General features: G+C 43.1%; 1 protein-coding gene across 1 annotated transcript in view; it reads left to right on the top strand.

Annotated features, from left to right (window-relative positions):
• The first annotated feature begins 8,380 nt into the window (after window positions 1–8,380).
• Window positions 8,381–18,848, top strand: part of LOC121859416 (tyrosine aminotransferase-like) — an 80,450-nt gene continuing 69,982 nt past the window's right edge. Inside the window, 2 exon segments of the mRNA XM_042356209.1 lie at window positions 8,381–8,504; window positions 8,938–9,233. Of these exon segments, the coding sequence (XP_042212143.1) occupies window positions 9,101–9,233 (133 nt within the window). The 5' untranslated portion in view covers window positions 8,381–8,504; window positions 8,938–9,100.

The following is an 18,848-nucleotide window of genomic DNA, read 5'->3' as shown; positions in this document are numbered from 1 at the left end:
AAATCTGCCGGGACGTCATGGTAGAACCGACCCTCCTTCCATTGGATGGCGAGATCTTCCATCACAGGACTTCAAACACATCTAACGAAGCCCGTGTGGACGTCAGTGCTCGAGGATTCTGGACGCGGGGACAGCGAGCTTTCTTCGACATCAGGATTTTTGATCCCATGGCCGCTTGTCACCGTAACCTAGCTCTCGATGCTGCACATAGGAGGAGCGAGAACGACAAGAGAAGGGCATATGGGGAGAGAATTCAAAATGTTGATCAAGGCAGCTTCACTCCTCTAGTGTTCACAACCTCTGGTGGGATGGGCCCAAGTGCAAGATGTTTCTACGCCAGACTCGCGGAGTTGATCTCCGAACAGAAGCAGCAGCCCAGAAGTTATGTTACAGCCTGGATGAGATGTCGACTGTCTTTCTCTCTCCTTCGGTCGGCTTTGCTCTGCCTCAGGGGAACGAGAGCTTCTGCCCCTACTCCGACAACTGCTGCAGATATTGACTATGAGGCTACAGTCACTGAATGCCGCATAGATCTGCGGCTCAACTAATTTAACACAGATAGGATAGCTTCTTATGTATTAGGATATTTAATATTAAGGTAAATAAATGGTGGCGAAGGTGTGGCTATTGGGGGAGGCTGGAGGCCACGTTAAAAAAAAAAAAAGTAGTAGTAGTAGTAGTAGTAGTAGTAGTAGCATTAGTAGTAGTAGGCCTATTGGGGTGGGGGAAGTGCTGAGGCGGATCATCGGAAAATGCATAATGGAGGTGGTAAAGGATGATGTCAGGGCAGCAGCAGGGAACCTACAAGTGTGTGCTGGCCACCAGGCTGGTGGGGAGGCCGCCATTCACGCTATGAGATTGATATTTGAGCAGCGTGATTGTGAGGCCGTTTTCCTGGTGGATGCTTGAAACGCATTCAACATACTTAACCGCAAGGCTGCACTGCACAACATCAAGATCAAGTGTCCAAGTTTTGCAATGTATGTTGAAAATTCGTATAGGAATCCATCAGACCTCTATATAGTAAACAACAAGGCTCTAAGAGGTGATACCATCTTACAATCAACCGAGGGAACAACACAGGGGGACCCTGTTGCAATGGCAATGTATGCAATTGGCCTATCAGTGCTCCAACAAGAAATAAAATTTGAAACAACTGGGGTCAAACAAGTGGCATATGCGGATGACCTTACAGGAGCAGGAAAAGTGGAGGGCATCAAAAAGTGGTGGGACTTGGTAACATCACGAGGTCCACAAATAGGGTACCACCCAAACGCCAGCAAGTCCTTCCTCATCGTGAAGCCAGAACATTATGAACGGGCAATGGAGGTTTTTGGCGGAAGTGAGGTCAAAATAACTAAGGACGGCCAAAGACATCTAGAAGACATCTAGGCGCAGTAATTGGCACTACGGACTACAAGACCGAGTACGTAGCGGGAAAGGTGAATGAGTGGGTTAGTGAAATCCAAGCTCTGTCTGAGATTGCTAACACAGAGCCACATGCGGCCTTTGCTGCATTCACCCATGGAGTCAAGCATAGTTGGAACTACCAGATGCGTCCTATCCCTGATATCAGACCCCTCCTCCACCCTCTGGAAGAAGTTATCAGTGTCAATTTCATTCCTAAATTAGTGAAACACCCTGACTTAACCCCAGCAGAAAGAGCACTTCTTGCACTTCCATCAAGACTGGGAGAGATGGGACTAACCAATCCAGAGGAGATTGCTGCCACTGAACATCAAAATTCACTTAAGCTCACGGGAGCCCCCATGGATCACATAATAGCCCAGAATGCAACAGGGGAAGTGGATACCTGTGAAGTAAATAAGATTCGTAGGTCCATTACGACAGATCGACAGCAGTGATAATGATAAGTTGCAGCAACTGTTGCTGCAGGTACCAGAAAATTTAAAAAAAAAGTAGCTATAGCACAGGAGGTGGGCGTCTCGAACTGGTTAACTACGTTACCGATAAGGGCAAATGGTTTCAGTCTTAATAAACAAGAATTTACAGATGCCATTGCTCTAAGGTACGGTTGGCCAGTAGAAGGTTTGCCCTCCCAATGCGTGTGTGGCTCTTCCTATGATGGCGATCACAACATGGTCTGCAAGAAGGGGGGCTTCATATGCATGAGGCATGACGAGGTAAGGGATCTCACAGCATATATGTTGAAGGAAATCTGCCGGGACGTCATGGTAGAACCGACCCTCCTTCCATTGGATGGCGAGACATTCCAACACAGGACTTCAAACACATCTAACGAAGCCCATGTGGACGTCAGTGCTCGAGGATTCTGAACGCGTGGACAGCGAGCTTTCTTCGACATCAGGATTTTTTATCCCATGGCCGTATGTCATCGTAACCTAGCTCTCGATGCTGCACATAGGAGGAACGAGAACGACAAGAGAAGGGCATATGGGGAGAGAATTCAAAACGTTGATCAAGGCAGCTTCACTCCTCTAGTGTTCACAACCTCTGGTGGGATGGGACCAAGTGCAAGATGTTTCTACGCCAGACTTGCAGAGGTGATCTCCGAACAGAAGCAGCAGCCCAGAAGTTATGTTACAGCCTGGATGAGATGTCGACTGTCCTTCTCTCTCCTTCGGTCGGCTTTGCTCTGCCTCAGGGGAACGAGAGCTTCTGCCCCTGCTCCGACAACTTCTGCAGATATTGACTATGAGGCTACTGTCACTGAATGCCGCATAGATCTGCGGCTCAACTAATTTAACACAGATAGGATAGCTACTTACGTATTAGGATATTTAATATTAAGGTAATTAAATGGTGGAGAAGGTGTGGCTATTGGGGGAGGCTGGAGGCCACGGTTTAAAAAAAAAAAAAAAGTAGTAGTAGTCGTAGTGCCATGGAAGAATTGGAGAGGGCCAAGGAAGAAATAGAGAGGGCCACGTTGGAGAACCTGAAATTAAAAGAAGAGATGGCGAGATTGAAGGGGGAGGCGGGACAGGGAAAGCCAGTGTCTGACGAAAATTCAAGCGAGTGGAAGATTCTAAGGAAAGGGAAGACCAAACTGGTGATGAAGAAACACACCAAGGATACGTCAACAACGACATCAGCAGCTAAGTGTACCAACTCGTTCAGTCCCTTGATAGACAAATTGGACGTTAGTACAGTCAGGGACAGGGCTGACAAGGAAGGTATAAAAACTTTAATTGTTGGTGACTCACAGGTAAGGTACTTGGACAGGGCTTTTTGTGGTAAAAACATAAATAGGATGAGGGTGTGTTTGCCAGGAGCTGGGGTAGGGGATATAATTGACAGGATGGACAATATCTTGTCTGGTAATGGGAACAAACCCATTATCTGCCTCAGTGCAGGAAGCAATGATATTGGCCGGTGTAGGAGCGAGGAGCTTCTTGATAAGTTCAAGGCAGCCATAGATCGTATTAGGACTAAGGGAGGGATCCCTATCATATGCGGTGTCCTGCCTAGAAGGAGAGTTGGCAGTGAATGGTTCAAGGGCAGTTGGTGTCAACGACCGTCTTGACAGATATTGCAAGTCAATATCAGTCCCATTCATTGACAACTGGGACAACTTCTACAGCAGAAGGGACCTTTATGCTAGGGATTGGGTGCACCTGTCTAGGGATGGAGTAGCAACCCTGGCTGGGGCTCTAGAGGGGGCAGTTCAAAAGATATCGAAGTCTTTAAACTGCTAGGACAGCATATGAGCATGGGGGTGGAGGAGAATGCAGTGGGAGTGGGTAAACAAAGTGAAAGATTACAGGGAAATAGTGTTAGGAATGATGACAAAACTAAATTAGACAGGGAGTTTAAAACTAAATGCGGTAAGGGGAGGACTCAGAACACGACTAACTTAAATGTATACTACGCGAACAGTAGAAGTATGAGAAACAAAATGGATGATATTAGGGCCTTGGTATGTACCGAAAAAATCGATATAATAGCATTCACTGAAACATGGATCAACCTAGATTCACGTGAGTTACCGGTCGAATACCAAATTACGGATTACATACTGTTCCATACCGATAGGCAGACCAGGAAAGGAGGCAGAGTAGCAATCTATGTTATGGATAATCTGAAGTGTGAAATAAATAAGGAAATAAAAACCGAGCGGAATACAGAAACAATTTGGATAGAATTAATCGATGGTAGGGAAAAATTAATCACAGGAGTAATATATAGACCTCCCAATCTTGATAGAGTCAATGAGCGACTTATCTGGGATGAAATGCGCAGGGCTTCCATACACAACAAAGTCTGTATAGTAGGCGACTTCAACCTTGGCCAAATAGATTGGACTGACCTTACAGGTAACTCAGAATCAGAGGATTTTCTCGAGACGATCCAGGACTGTTTTCTAAGTCAACATATAACCGAACCCACCCGGGGTAATAATATACTCGATTTAGTTCTGTCAAACAGAGAAAACCTCATTAGCAATGTCGAGGTAGGGAACAAACTTGCAAACAGCGATCACAAAGAAATTAGATTCCAGTTAGATTTTCAGGGCAGACGTAAGGAAAATTCCACTGAAGTACCAGATTTCAGAAGGGCAAACTTTGACAGTTTAAAGAGACAGCTGAGAGAGGGGGTGTCGCGCTTGGCCGTGAATTTGACAGATGACACCGACCTGATAACGAGATCTGAGATTGCCGAGTTCCACGACAATTTAAATAATGGGTTACTTAATGCACAAAGGCAGAACATACCATACAAAAAACTCAGATCAGACAACAATGACCCAAAGTGGATAAATAATTATTTAAAGAAAATGATTGGCCAAAGGAAGGCTATAGGTAGAAGGATAAATCGTGGCGAAATTTACCTCCGGGATTATTATAGGGTATTGGCGAGTAGAGTTAAAACCGAGATAAGGAAAGCCAAGAGGAATAATGAGGTAAGGATAGCAAGGGAGGCGAAGACAAACCCCAAAGGATTCCACCAAATGTATCAAACTAAAACACGAGAAAAGATTGGACCAATACGGTCAGATACCGGCGAGCTCACTGATAACGACAGAGAAATGAGTAATAATTTGAATAAATATTTTTCAACAGTTTTCACCACCGAAAATTTAAACATGATACCCGGGGCACCGACTCTATTCAGAGATAGTGAAGAAAACAAATTAAGCAAGATAGTAGTGACTAGTAACGATGTTAGTAAGCAAATAGATAAACTAAAGCCTAATAAGTCACCTGGTCCCGATGAGATATTTGCCAGAGTATTAAAGGAATGTAAGGAAGAGCTTAGTATGCCCTTAGCAAAGTTGTTTAACATGCCCTTAAAAACAGGTGTAGTACCAGAATCCTGGAGGATAGCGAATGTAATACCGATTTTCAAGAAGGGGGGATAGATCACTATCCTCTAACTGCCGCCCAATCAGTCTAACATCAATAGTAGGCAAATTACTGGAAGCAATCATTTCAAACTCTATTCAAAATCACCTGGAGGAGCACCGATTGATCAATGATACCCAACATGGCTTCACAAGCGGACGTTCATGTCTAACTGATCTATTAACATTCTTTTCATCAGTTTTCGAATCGGTGGACGAGGGGCACAATTATGATGTGGTATATCTCGACTTTAGCAAAGCCTTCGACAGAGTCCCCCACGAAAGACTAATTAGAAAGGTAGATGCACATGGCATCAAAGGTAATATCCTTAAATGGATTACGGCGTGGTTACAGGACAGGAAACAGCGAGTGAGCATTAATGGCACTAAGTTCCATTGGAGCAACGTCACAAGTGGTGTTCCCCAAGGCTCAGTACTTGGGCCATTATTATTTATTATATACATAAACGACATAGATATAGGCATAGACAGCAACATAAGCAAATTTGCTTATGACTCTAAATTAGGACGTGCAGTGTTATTAAATCTGACGAGGACTCCGCAAAACTACAGGAAGATGTAAACAAATTTTTCGAATGGTCTGAAAAATGGCAGATGAAATTCAACGTGGACAAATGTAAAGTACTCAGTATAGGAGATGTAAACAGGGAAACCAGATACCAGATGAACAACGATGCCATAGAGCAGGGGTTCTCAACCAGGGGGGAATTTCCCCCCTCAGGTTTTCAGGGGGGGTGGGGGGGAACTGATACTAATATGGAAAAAATAAAGGATTTTCAGTATTATATGCATTTTATTTGGAATGCACTTTTTGAGGCAGACAATCTTGGAAAGGAGGGGGGAATGACATTCTGACATATGGTGAAAGGGGTGTATGGGGCAAACAAGGTTGAGAACCACTGCCATAGAGAAATCCGGCTGCAAGAGAGATTTAGGAGTAATGATAAGTAGGAACCTTAAGCCAAGTAAACAATGTGTTTTTGCTCATAACAAGGCTAACAAAGTACTTGGGTTCATACAAAGGAGTTTTAGTTACAAGACTAGCGAGGTCATCCTAAAACTGTATCTTGCTGTTGTGAGACCAGACCTGGATTACGCAGTTCAGTTCTGGTCACCGTATTACAGAATGGATATAGAATCCTTGGAAAGAATTCAGAGGAGAATGACAAGACTAATCCCGGGCATTAGGAACCTTGAGTATAGACAGGTTAAAGCATCTTAATTTGCACTCCCTCGAGAGACGTAGAGCCAGGGGCGACCTGATAGAGGTGTTTAAGTGGAAGGCAGGGCTAAACAAAGGGGACATTACAAAGGTACTCAAACTATCCAACCAGGAGCGAACTCGTAACAATGGTTTTAAATTTGACAAATTTAGATTTAGGCGTGAAATAGGTGAATACTAGTTTGGAAACAGAGTAGTGGATGAATGGAACAAGTTACCAAATATCATCATTAACTCGAATACGCTGAATAGCTTCAAACATAGGTTGGATGCTTATATGAGCAATAGGGGTTGGGTGTAATCGGGACTGCCCAGTATGGGCCAATAGGCCCATACTTCCTCCATTCTTATGTTCTTATGTGTGTGTGTGTGTGTGTGTGTGAATTACACGTAATATATATTATAGGTGCTCCATTATTTCCCTTCTCCTGTGTGCTTTTATCGAGATTTATCCTGTCCACGTTTCCATTGTGGATCTACCTGTAATATATATTATGTGTAATTCACTCTTTATTTTTACATATTTAAGCTGGGTTAACGTTAAATACGTCATAGTTGCTTGGTGAGTCTGTGAGGAAAGGAGAGCTTGTCCACCTTCACTACCTGCGCACCGGCTAGGCCAACCTTACTGACTGGAGTCACCAGAAAGGTTCGCTAAAATTCGCTCAAGCCTCCAGGCTCAGTAAAATATTAGGAGGTAAAAAAAGACGTGAAAGGATGATTTAATGGCTGGAGTTTGTTACCAGTTGATATATTTTGTGTTTTTCTGGTCGTTTCAAGGAAAAATTATATTTATTCACTCATTACTGGTGGACTAACATAAAGAAACACACCTTACAAAAACACACGTTTGTTCGTACTCGGCGGAGGTGTGTCAGACTAGCGGACCAATCAACCATCACTTCAGCTACCCAACCCTCTCGGCTGGCCAATCACAAAGGGGACACACCTTACGATGCCCCTGGGGGTAATACTTAAGTTTGTAAGTACTATATTCCAAGGTATTTACCCTTCCAGGGAACACACCACGTAGGTAGTTTACGTAGTTGAGTGCTGAAATGTCTCCTTTATGTCCTCTCCATCTAACCCAAGAAGATGTAAGTTATCAGAATCAAGAAACGGACGTAGATATTTCTAGGTCAATATGACTGAGTTGGCGGGAGGAATATTTATGTCATCGTCTGACTTGTGGGACAGATATAAGATTGTTGGCAGGCCCAGCAGGGAATGACGTCATGAGCTGGCTTGCCATATGTAACCACGACATATACCACAAACCATTATGTTGATTCTAGACCTCAACCATGATAAGTAAATATTATCATTAAGTAAATTATTATTTTGAGAGTTAACAGCTTATTAAGTCATGGCTGAACTAAGTACGACAGGTGTTGCAAAATGGTCCAACTCTTACAGGATGATGAAACAACACGCGTAATTTGTCTATATAGAGAGATAATGGTGTTGGTAGGCGCAGAAGATTCGAGTATTTTGCAAATATAATATTGTTGCGTTGTTAAGTCGTCGTCGGGGGGATGGGGGGAGGTGGGGGTTGACTGAGCGACCATTGGTGGAAACTGGTGGCGTGACGGAGGGAGAGGTGGGGGAGGGCAAAGGAGAAGGGGGAGTGGAAGGGCACGAGAGAGTAGAGGATAGAAGGTCGAAATGTTGAAAAATAAGCAAAACAACAAATAAGAAGTAGGGGAGAAAGAAAGGAGGAGGTGAGTAGGAGAAATAGGTAGTAGAGGAGGAAGAGTAAGGGGGGCGGGAGGGGAGGAGGAGGAGGGAGGCCTGGAAGAAGTATGGAGGTGGCGAGGCCAGGTAGTGTCAGTGAGGAACCCACGGCACCACACCACCCAACACACAGACACTGGCCGACCAACGCGCGCCACGGACGTGCAGCCTCTCGCCTCTCCTACGCACGTCACACTCACACAGGTCTCTCCCGTGTCACCTGGTCTTGGCTTGTCTCTCTCTCTCTCTCTCTCTCTCTCTCTCTCTCTCTCTCTCTCTCTCTCTCTCTCTTAGTATGGTTGCATACTCAGTTTGTTGGCCAATAGTCATTCATCTCTTCCTGGACATCGGATTAACTTTGCAAAATTTTAAATATCTGTGTTAGAGTCTTGTAGTTGAACGTGAATTCAGTCTTTCACGCCATACATGGTGAAGATTTTTGTATGTACTAAATTGATGCACAAAAACAAATATAGGACTCTTTTCATTTAGGGTTTTGTTAGAAATTCGTCTTAATATTTTTTCTGTGATTACATGAAGTGATGCAGTGAAATTTAAAACCCTTTTTTGGTCAATTTACATATTGTGTTTCATAACTAAAAATTCCCTATAATCGACTGAATAATTTTTTCCACAGTAGAAACATTTTAAGGAAAGACTCGAACAAAGTGAAAATAAACAGGGGTGAAAAAAGAATAAAAAAGACCTTTAAAAGAAAATAGTAAGAATAATAACAAGATATAGAAGCAGGTGTGTCGTGTGTGTGTGTGGGACAGTACCTGTGAGGAACCTTTGTGACAATGCGTGGTAGGAAGTCCTGGGACGTCCCCGCCTCTGTTTTCGCTCAGAAGACCTTTAACCCCATCAGGAACATCGTTGAGAACCTACAGATCGTTCCTCACCCTGAGAAACCCCTCATCGCTCTTTCTATTGGTGAGTCTTCCGTGTTTTCTGTGTGTGTGTGTGTGTGATATTGAAAGAGCATGGCAGTCGGAAGGCTGAAAATATACACTGGTTGATTACAAGATATTGATAAAATTTACAATGGTTGGGACTGGGCTGTTCTTATAGCGATCAGTACGTGCTCGTATGGGCTGGATGCGGTTGTGGTTTTTTAATAGTTTAACAAATTTATTGGCAAAGCCTGTAGTACAGTTTGCCTATTCTGAGTAATTCCGTCAGGTCTTGACACTGAGGGTGGTATCACTTCTCACTGCCACGCAGGACAGAGGTTCATACACAAAGAAAGACATCATATTCATTTACAGCTATATATGTATAGAGGTCAGATTCATTGGGTAATGTCACTGTTCACTGCCATACAGGACACAGGTTCGTACACAAAGAGATGCATCATATTCATTGACAGTACATATACATACATACACGAAGTTCCCAAGCGCTTTCGTGTAATTCACATCTTTAGGGGTGAGTACAGACTAAGGAGAAGTACAAAACAAGGTATACAGGGTGTCCCATAAATTTCCATATATAGGAAAAATTTATTTTATATGAAAATCCATTTTTATTTATATAATATGCTCTACATGACTACCATTCTGTTGAAAACACTCTTCAATGCGTGTCCTCCACTGCTGAAGAACACGTTCAAGCACAGCTGGAGTTATGCTTGTAATGGCGTTGGTGATACGTTGTATGGAAACCTATGGGACACCTTGTATATATACAGAGGAGGGTGAGTTCAGGTCCACAATGGTCCTATATTTATGTTGTTTAAATATAGTGTTAGGACAGGCCAGGAATCCAATGCTTTGTTTGTTCATCTGAGGGATAATAAACATTGCATTGACTGGGATAATGCCTCCTCAATATTACCTTGTAATTCAATTGACAGTAGGAACAATATAGAATCTAGTCTCATTAAACATACCTAATCCGTTAACATGAATTTGAGTAATGGTAAGTACAAATTGGACAATTTTGTAATTAAGAAGATTTGTAACCAGGTGAGAAGGTTGGGTCAGTTTCTCCCTCTGACCTGACTACCTACCGCTGCGGTGCTTTTGTGAAGATTAGTAGGGTCATTACCTATACTTGACCTCTGTGGACTTGATCTCACCCTCCTCTGTATATATATATATATATATATATATATATATATATATATATATATATATATATATATATATATATATATATATATATATATATATATATATATATATATATATATATATATATATATATACTTGTTCTGACTTCTACTTAGTTGTACTCACCTGAAGATGTGAATTACACGAAAGCGCTTGGGAACTTCGTGTTTCTTTTTCCTTGTGGTTATCAGCATATACCTGGATCACGCGCACCTACAGTGATTTATTTGCATATATATATATATATATATATATATATATATATATATATATATATATATATATATATATATATATATATATATATATATATATATATATATATATACATTTCATGTAAATCCACAATGAAAACGTGGATAAGATAAATCTTGATAAAATCACACGGGAAAATGGAAACAACGGAGCACCTTAGCTTTCGTCTTTATTCAAGACATCTTCAGAGGCTAAGGTGCTCCGTTGTTTCCATTTTCCCGTGTGATTTTATCAAGATATATACACATACAAACATACACACATACATACACATATACACACATACATACAATACATATACGTCGGTCAGAGTCATGTGGGTAATGTCACTCTTCACTGCCATACAGGACAGAGGTTCGTACACAAAGAATGCATCATATTCATTGACACTATATATAGGTCAGATTCATGTGGGTAATGCCACTGTATCACTGCCACTGCAGGACAGAGGTTCGTACACAAAGAAGAAATACATCATATTCATTAGCAGTATATATAGGTCAGTGGTTCACATACATTGGAGTCATATTCTAATTGAAGACTAATCAGTGTGGGCTAGCAAATTTGGGATAAACAGCAAGAATGTCCTCAAGCACCCCTGATTCAATGTAGTAATTACATAGTTCAAGATACAATAAGTCAGGTGGCCTGAAGTCTTTGACAGTGTCACATTCAATAATATAGTGTTCAAGTGTATGCTTTAGAGGTTTATCACAAAGTTTACATGCTGAGTGTTCCGGTATGGGCACAGCGTTACTAACTTGCCAGATGTGTCTGTATCCTAGCCTAATTCTGGCCACGACTACATCACATTGTCTGGTTCTGTCCTTATGCTGGCCATACCGGTACCTCTTGTCACAAAATTTGTCATATTTGCTAATGCTACAACTGTCAGGTCTCTCTGCATTTCTCACTTCTTCTAGATCAGAGTTCATGATTATGACTTGAATGTTTTTAGTTACAGCATTGGACTGGCCAAGGTCACGGTCAACATTTTCTTTCTTACATGCCTCATTGGCCAGTCTATTAGCACGGTCACGATACCTGATTCCAACATGGGACGGAATCCACACAAATTCGATACGAAAGTTGTTCTCATTGGCAGTTATCACATTCCTTTTAGTATCACATACAACTTTAGACATAGAGCCTGACGGGCTGTTCATTGATTTCAAAGCACTTTGAGAGTCACAGAATATCACTCCACCTCCATTTTCTTTGAGGTAGCCTGTGGCTAAGTAGATTCCAGTTAGTTCAGTTTGTGTTGTGCTGGCCCAGTTGTTCAGCCTTTGCTTGTTTGACACTATCATCTCTTTCTCTTTATATATTATAATTGCACAGCCTGTTCTACCAGTGTTTGTCTTGATTTAATACTCTCTATGTGACTGTTAATAGTTTCTAGTGTGACACATCTCACCACATCGGTGTTTAACATTTGCTTACTACCAACAGGAGTGTAATTAATAGGAACTGATATATCCAGCCAAGGAGGAGTGGCATTAATAGGATCGTCTGGGGTGATTGGGACATTCAGTTTCAAGAGATCTGCAACACTTTTATGAAGCCATGCCCCAAAGAGAGTCTTTTGTGGAAGGTTAGCGAGATGGTCGGGATTACTTAGATAGAACATCAACTTAGTTTGAGCTGTAGTTTGGGAACCATTGTTCTTCAAATCTTTGACACAAAACATGGTATTAAGTAGAGCTATCCTCTCAGGAAGGGCAGTCCGAGCTCTTTCCTCATGTTTACAATTCTGGTTGATTTTGGGCAACCTAGAATGATGCGCATGGCTTCATTTTGCACTACCTCAAGGCTGTTGAGTTGTTTAGGCGGAATAGTCACAAGATGGAGAGCATGATAGTCAACTACAGAACGAATGAAGTGAAGATAGAAAGTACGAGCATAGATGATGTTAATTCCATAGCCCTTGCCAACAAGGGTTCTGAGGGGTTTAATGCGCTGCATTAGTGTCACAAAGGTTGCCGACAAAGTTTGCATCATTCACACAAATTCCAAGATATTTATAGGAGCTACATAGTTCCAAGGGCATGCTGTTAATGTTAAAGTCAAGAGGCAGAGGGTGAGCAGGACGAGGATTGAGGATCCTCGTCTTGTCAACAGATATTATGAGACCACATTCAACAGTTCTCCTTGCAAATACATCCAGCAAGGCTTGGGGCCTGAGTTTGGTTTGTGTCATAATGCAGATATCATCAGCATAGCATATTACGGCTTCGTTTGGCTGAACTGGAATGTCAGCAATAAGCTTGTGCATCAGTATATTAAAGAGCATAGGACTTAACACTCCTCCCTGAGGTGTGCCAAGCTCAAATGATCTCATTCTGGCACTTTTAACTTCCCTAAACAGAACACCGGCATACCTGTTGGACAGATAACCCTTTATCCGTGTGAGGATGTTACCTTGGATGCCAAAATTAGCTAGTTGCTCAAGTATAATGTCTCTATTAGCTATATCAAAGGCTGATTTTTGGTCTATGAAAGCTGTTTGTGTCTTATCTTTTGAGTAAACAAGATATTCTGCAAAGCATGTCTGTGTGCTACGCCCGGGCATGAACCCGTACAGATTAGGGGCTAGTTTGTCTTTGACTTGAAACATGAGACGGTTTAGAACAACTCTTTCAAGGACTTTACACATACAGGATGTGAGTGAAATTGGCCTGAAGTTTGGAGAATTAGCTTTAGGGATTGGTACTATGTTTCCATGAGTCCATGTCTTAGACAGAATACCCTGTGTGAGGCTCATTTGATACAGGTCAAGCAGTGGATGGTTAGGGATCTCATTCGACAATCTCAGGGTGTTATAGGTTATGTCATCCTCACCAGGGGATGATGACTCACCTTTCATTAGTGCTGTTGCTAGTTCGTGGTGTGTTATAGGAAACTGGTCGGTAACGTCTGGTGAGGAACAGGGTATTTCAATATTGAAACCCCTATTAATGTGTGTGGTGTTAAGATATTGCTGTATGTCAGGAGGCAGGGAAGTGATTTGTGACACACCAGACCATTGGTCTAATAGGATGTCAGCATATTCTGCAGGGCTGTGATGAAGCTGGACTGGGGTGGGTGACTTGGTAATGGCTCTAATTTTGTTCCACACTTCTGCTAGAGTGGTTGTTCTATTAATACCCTGTAAGAATTGTTCCCAATAGGTGTTTCTCACCTGAACTTTGAGTTCACGAAATTCTCTGTTAGCTTTGAGGAATGCCAAGAGGTTATCACTAGTTTTATTTTGCTTATAAGTGTTGGCAAGCTGTTTTACATTCTCTCCTTCTTTGGTGAGGATGGGGTCATGTGTCCACAGAGGTGGTTTAGTGCTGCCCCCCTTCCTCCTTGACTTAACCCAGGGGGTATAATATGTGGTAATGACATTTACAAGATCACAGCAAAATTCATCCACTGACCCAGGTGTATATCCAGCATACCATCTGTGGATGTAGGCCTTGAAGTGCAGTTTAAGATTATCTGGGATGTTAATTCTGAGCTTAGGATGGGGTTCACACTTGACATCAGCAACAGTGTATTCAGTAAGTATTGCATAATGATCACTGACTAGGTGGTCTGAGATGACCTTAGCCTTGACATTACTGTCTACTAGGTTATACCTAATCACATAATCAAGTCTGCTCCCCATAAGATGTGTCACTTTGTCTGAGTCGTGTACAGTGATATTATGATTATTGATGTAATTCACGAACACCTTCCCATTAGAGTTACACTGGACATCACAGCATAGCACTGTTACCTGATGGCTTTGGTAACACGTCCGCTCGCAGCTCATTACACCGAACATAGATGTTATACAGCTAAAATTGACTGTTTGCTGTCTTTACGTGGTGTCGAACAGCAATTCGCGGACGAGGGACATCGGGTGGTATAAAGAGCCGGTGTCGAGGATGGTGCAGAAGCTTCTCACCAAATTTGCAGATGAGGTTATGGCGATGGTTAGAGAGATCCGAGAGGGTCAGTGTACTGAGCGCTTCTTGATATATGGCGTAGGAAGGGGAGAGAAAAAATTTTCATGCCCTCTTTTGCACTTTTTCTTGGTGTTTATGTTGTGTGTTATTTAGGGAGGAAGACCAGGCAGGGCAGGCATAGGTGAGCTTGGGAAGTATGAATGTTGAGTAAACACTGAGGAGCTCGGGCACAGGAACTCCGAGGGACTTAGTCGGAGGAAGAGGTGGTGACGGAAACTGGAGGATTTGACAACTTCATTGACGTGTGTTTTTCAATTTAGTTTGTTATCTATAGTGACGCCGAGGAACTTAGTGAAGTCTACAACTTGGAGTGTGTTGGGGTCTAAAGTAATGGAAGGAGGTGGGACAACGTCGGAGGAGAGGTCGAAGTGCACAACCTTGGTCTCGGTATGGTTGATGGTGACGTGGTTGTTGATGGCCCAATTTTGGAGACTTCAATAAATCCTGGAGGGCGGTATAGTTGGGAGCGGAGTTGTTGACGCTGATTCCAATAGTGGAGTCGTCGACATATTTCCAGCGAGTAGGAGTTTCTCTTAGGGCATCATTGATGAGCATAAGGAAGCAGAGCAGTCCCAACTTGGTGCCTTGGGGGACGCCACAGGTGAGTGACTGAAAAGTGGAGACAGCCTCTCGGAAGCATACAGCTTAGCGTCGGTGGCTGAGGAAGTCTGTGAGCCATGGTTTAAGACTTCTTCGAAACCCGAGGCCGATAGCTTTGTTGATGATTAAATTGTGGTCGACTTGGTCAAATGCTTTGGTGAAGTCAATGAAAGCGACAACCACAGACATTTTTCGTTTTTCCAGATGGTGGTATATGTAGTCGAGAAAGCTGACAAGACAGTGAGTGGTGGAGGAATTTTCATATTGCCAAATTGCTGAGGATCTATGGCGCCTGCAATGTCAGCATAAGCTCAGTCAAACACGAAACTTTCACAGATTAAGCTGGGTATTGGGGTGATTGCAATGAGTCGTAGCTCATTTAAGGATTGTGGGATGGTTGACTTGGGCACTGGTGACACATATGAGGTCTTCCAGTCAGCTGAGCATCTTGCTTGGCTGAGGGAAGCATTGATGATGGAGCAGAGGGGTTTAGCTAGTTCCGGGGAGAACTCCTTGTAGAGTTTCGTTAGGAAGTCAATGGGGGTGGTGGAGCGTTTTAACTTCAGTTTGTCCAGACGTTTTGCAACTTCAAATTCTTCTACTATGTCAGTGGGAAAGGGGGCTGGTAGGTAAACAGGGAGACTGGTTAAGTCAAGCCGGGGAAGTGTCTGGCATATAGTTGCGAAATGGTTGTTTGATTGCTCAGCTGCGTCACCACTAGTGAGATGGCTAAGGAAAGGGAGGTGAGTCTTATTGTTTAGTCCACAGAGTTCTTTAAGCTTACCATACCACTGACTGTTGTTGGTCTGCTTCCAGTGTTGCAACTTGGTTGGGTAGTGGGATTTCTTTGCGGTGTGTATTTCGTGGATGACTTGGTTGCAAAGGGACCTGTAGCGGTTGTGTCATTGAGATAAAAGGCGCTGTCTCTCTGTTGCATAAGTCTTTTGATCCGAGGTGCGATCCAGGGCAAATCAGCTGGGTGTGATCTTTTGGACTTCTCGAGGAATAAGTGGTGGTGAGCTTCCGTGGTGGTGTTGATATAATTTATCCATTTGGTATCCACGTCATCCACATTAAGTACTTCAGCCCAAGGATGGTGAACTATCCACTGCCCGAAGAGACGCACTGCAGAGTCAGTAATCCTCCTGTAGGTCTTGATGTAGAATCTTTGTACTTGGCTGGTAGTGGCAGCTGGAGTGAGTGAGTGTGTGTGTAGTGAGATGGTAAAATAAAAGCCTTTCACTCGTGAAATAAAACGTGAGCAAAATTCACAGATTTATAATTTAAATTTCTACCATGCTAAATCTTTTTCATTTAAATCTCCCCCATGTTAAACCTCTCCCATGTTATTTCTCTCCCACGTAACAGCACATAAGAGGTGAGATTGTCATTGGTTATTGTACAATTTCGACATTTGTCTTTGGATGGCATCTTAAAAGTCAAACTTACAAGTTGGGTGTTGTTGCATCTCTTCTATTTAGAGGACAAAAACCAACAAAACCAAAAAATATAGAATAGATATGTGGCCCTGGTCCTTGATTAACTCCGAGTGACCGACTGACTGTCAAGAGAAGACGCCATGGGTTCGAGTTAACGAGACCATTATGAATTTTGCTGCGAATGTCATGACCCATGTGTTGACTGTCAGTATTATCAGTATCATCATAATCATAATCACAATGGAGGTGGCAGTGAGAGTAGAGGGTGGGAGGGAGGGAAAGTAGGAAAAGGAGGAGCGGAGGAAGAGGGTGGGAGGGAGGGGAAGTACGAAGATGAGGGAGGGAAAGTAGGGAAAGTAGGAAAAGGAGGAGCGGAGGAGGAGGTCGGAGAAGTAAATCATTTTGTGTTAAGAACTGTCGCAATGCTACCCGTTTTTTTTTTCGTCTGCCTAACGGTGCTTATTATCGTCTCAACACCGGACACGTTGAGGTGTTATCATTTAACACCAAGATCAGGAAACATTAATTTATAGTTGAAATGGCGTTCCTTTATCAAATTTCACCATAGATAAGGAATGATAAGAAAAATAAATAATATCAAGATGGGTACTTTTATAGAGCAATATACTCCCGTGGGATGGCTATGGTTTTGGTTCAGTGACCAGCAGCCATTCTTACAACTTACAGTATGTATTGCACAAGGCGACGTGATCTGTGTTGGTGGTGTAATGGAGTTTGTCATATTGTAACTGGAGAGGAACACCAGGGAGAATACTAACACATTTATGTGGATTTATCTGTGATATTCTATGTGTGTGTGTGTGTCTGACTTAAGTTCTCTGTTTTATCAGGTAAACATTTTGTCAGGTAAAAAGTTTACGAGAAAATGCTCCCTCACATAGGGATGTCACCTTCATTTGTGAGTTTTGAGGTGACTAAGAAAACGATACGGGACCGGCAGAGTAGTTCACAGATGTTGCACATGTAGGGGGCTACATCTAGTGTGGGATCGGCGGCGGCAGCATCTTTACGGCATTGGCGCTTGTCTGCCTCAGTTTGCAGTCGGGCTAACTCGAAAGTATTGACACCTTCCCGTGTGATGCTCCTCCAAGCGTTACGATGTGGAGTAATCATTTCCCAGGTGAGGGGGTCGATTTGACAATTTTTAAGGTTCGTCTTAAGACTACCCTTATACCATTTCAAATGCCCGCCAGCGTTACGTTTACTATTCGTTAGGTGACTGTAAAGTAGCTGCTTTGGCAGTCTACTGTCGTCCATACGGGTAACATTGCCAGTCCAGCATAGTTGTTCATGGATAATGGTAGCCTCGATGCTCCTACAGTTGGTGTCAGCAAGAATACTGGCATTTGTTCTCTTGTCTTTCCAGCGAACTCGGAGGATGGACTACGTTGGTGAAAGTTTTCAAGTGCCTTGAGGTGCCTCCTGCATGTGAACCATGTCTCGCTGCCATATAGCAAAGTGGAGAGGACCACTGCTCGATATACGTGTAACTTTGTAGATAATTTCAGGTCCCTACAGCTGAAGACACGGCTTAGGAGTCTGCCAAAGGCTTGGGTTGCACATCTGAACCGATGCTGAATCTCTTCAACGATGTTCGCGGTGGTGGACAGTTGGGAGCCGAGATTTCGAAAGTTGGTAACATTAGAGAGAGTAGTACCGTTAAGCTGGATGAATGGTGGAGATGTGTCTGAACCAGGGGCAGGTTGAAAGAGAATCTGAGTCCTATGTGCATTCACCTCAAGGCCGAAGTGTGCATATGCATCTGCGTGGGCGTTCAGGATCTCCTGTAGGTCACATTCAGTGTGAGCGACAAGGGTGAGGTCGTCTGCATATTGAAGTTCAGTGATGGAAGTGGCCGACATCTATGTTCCTGCCTGGAGTCGTCTTAAGTTGAAAATACCCTTCACCGGTACTGGATGTCCACCCCGCCGGCTAAATTGGTACTGGCACGAGTAAGGAAGGCAGCCAAGAAAATGGAAGAGAGAGTTGGTGCCAGTACACACCTTTGTTTAACCCCTGTTGTGATGGGGAAGAACTCAGACTGGGTGGGTACCATTGTGCAGGACCCTGCCGTTCATGCCATCTTGGAGTTGGTTAGGTCGACGAAAGCCATGTACAGGCCAC

This window comes from Homarus americanus, unplaced genomic scaffold, assembly GCF_018991925.1.
Source record: "Homarus americanus isolate GMGI-L3 unplaced genomic scaffold, GMGI_Hamer_2.0 scaffold7626, whole genome shotgun sequence".
Lineage (NCBI taxonomy): Eukaryota > Metazoa > Arthropoda > Malacostraca > Decapoda > Nephropidae > Homarus > Homarus americanus.
This window is presented reverse-complemented; position numbering and strand designations above follow the sequence as displayed.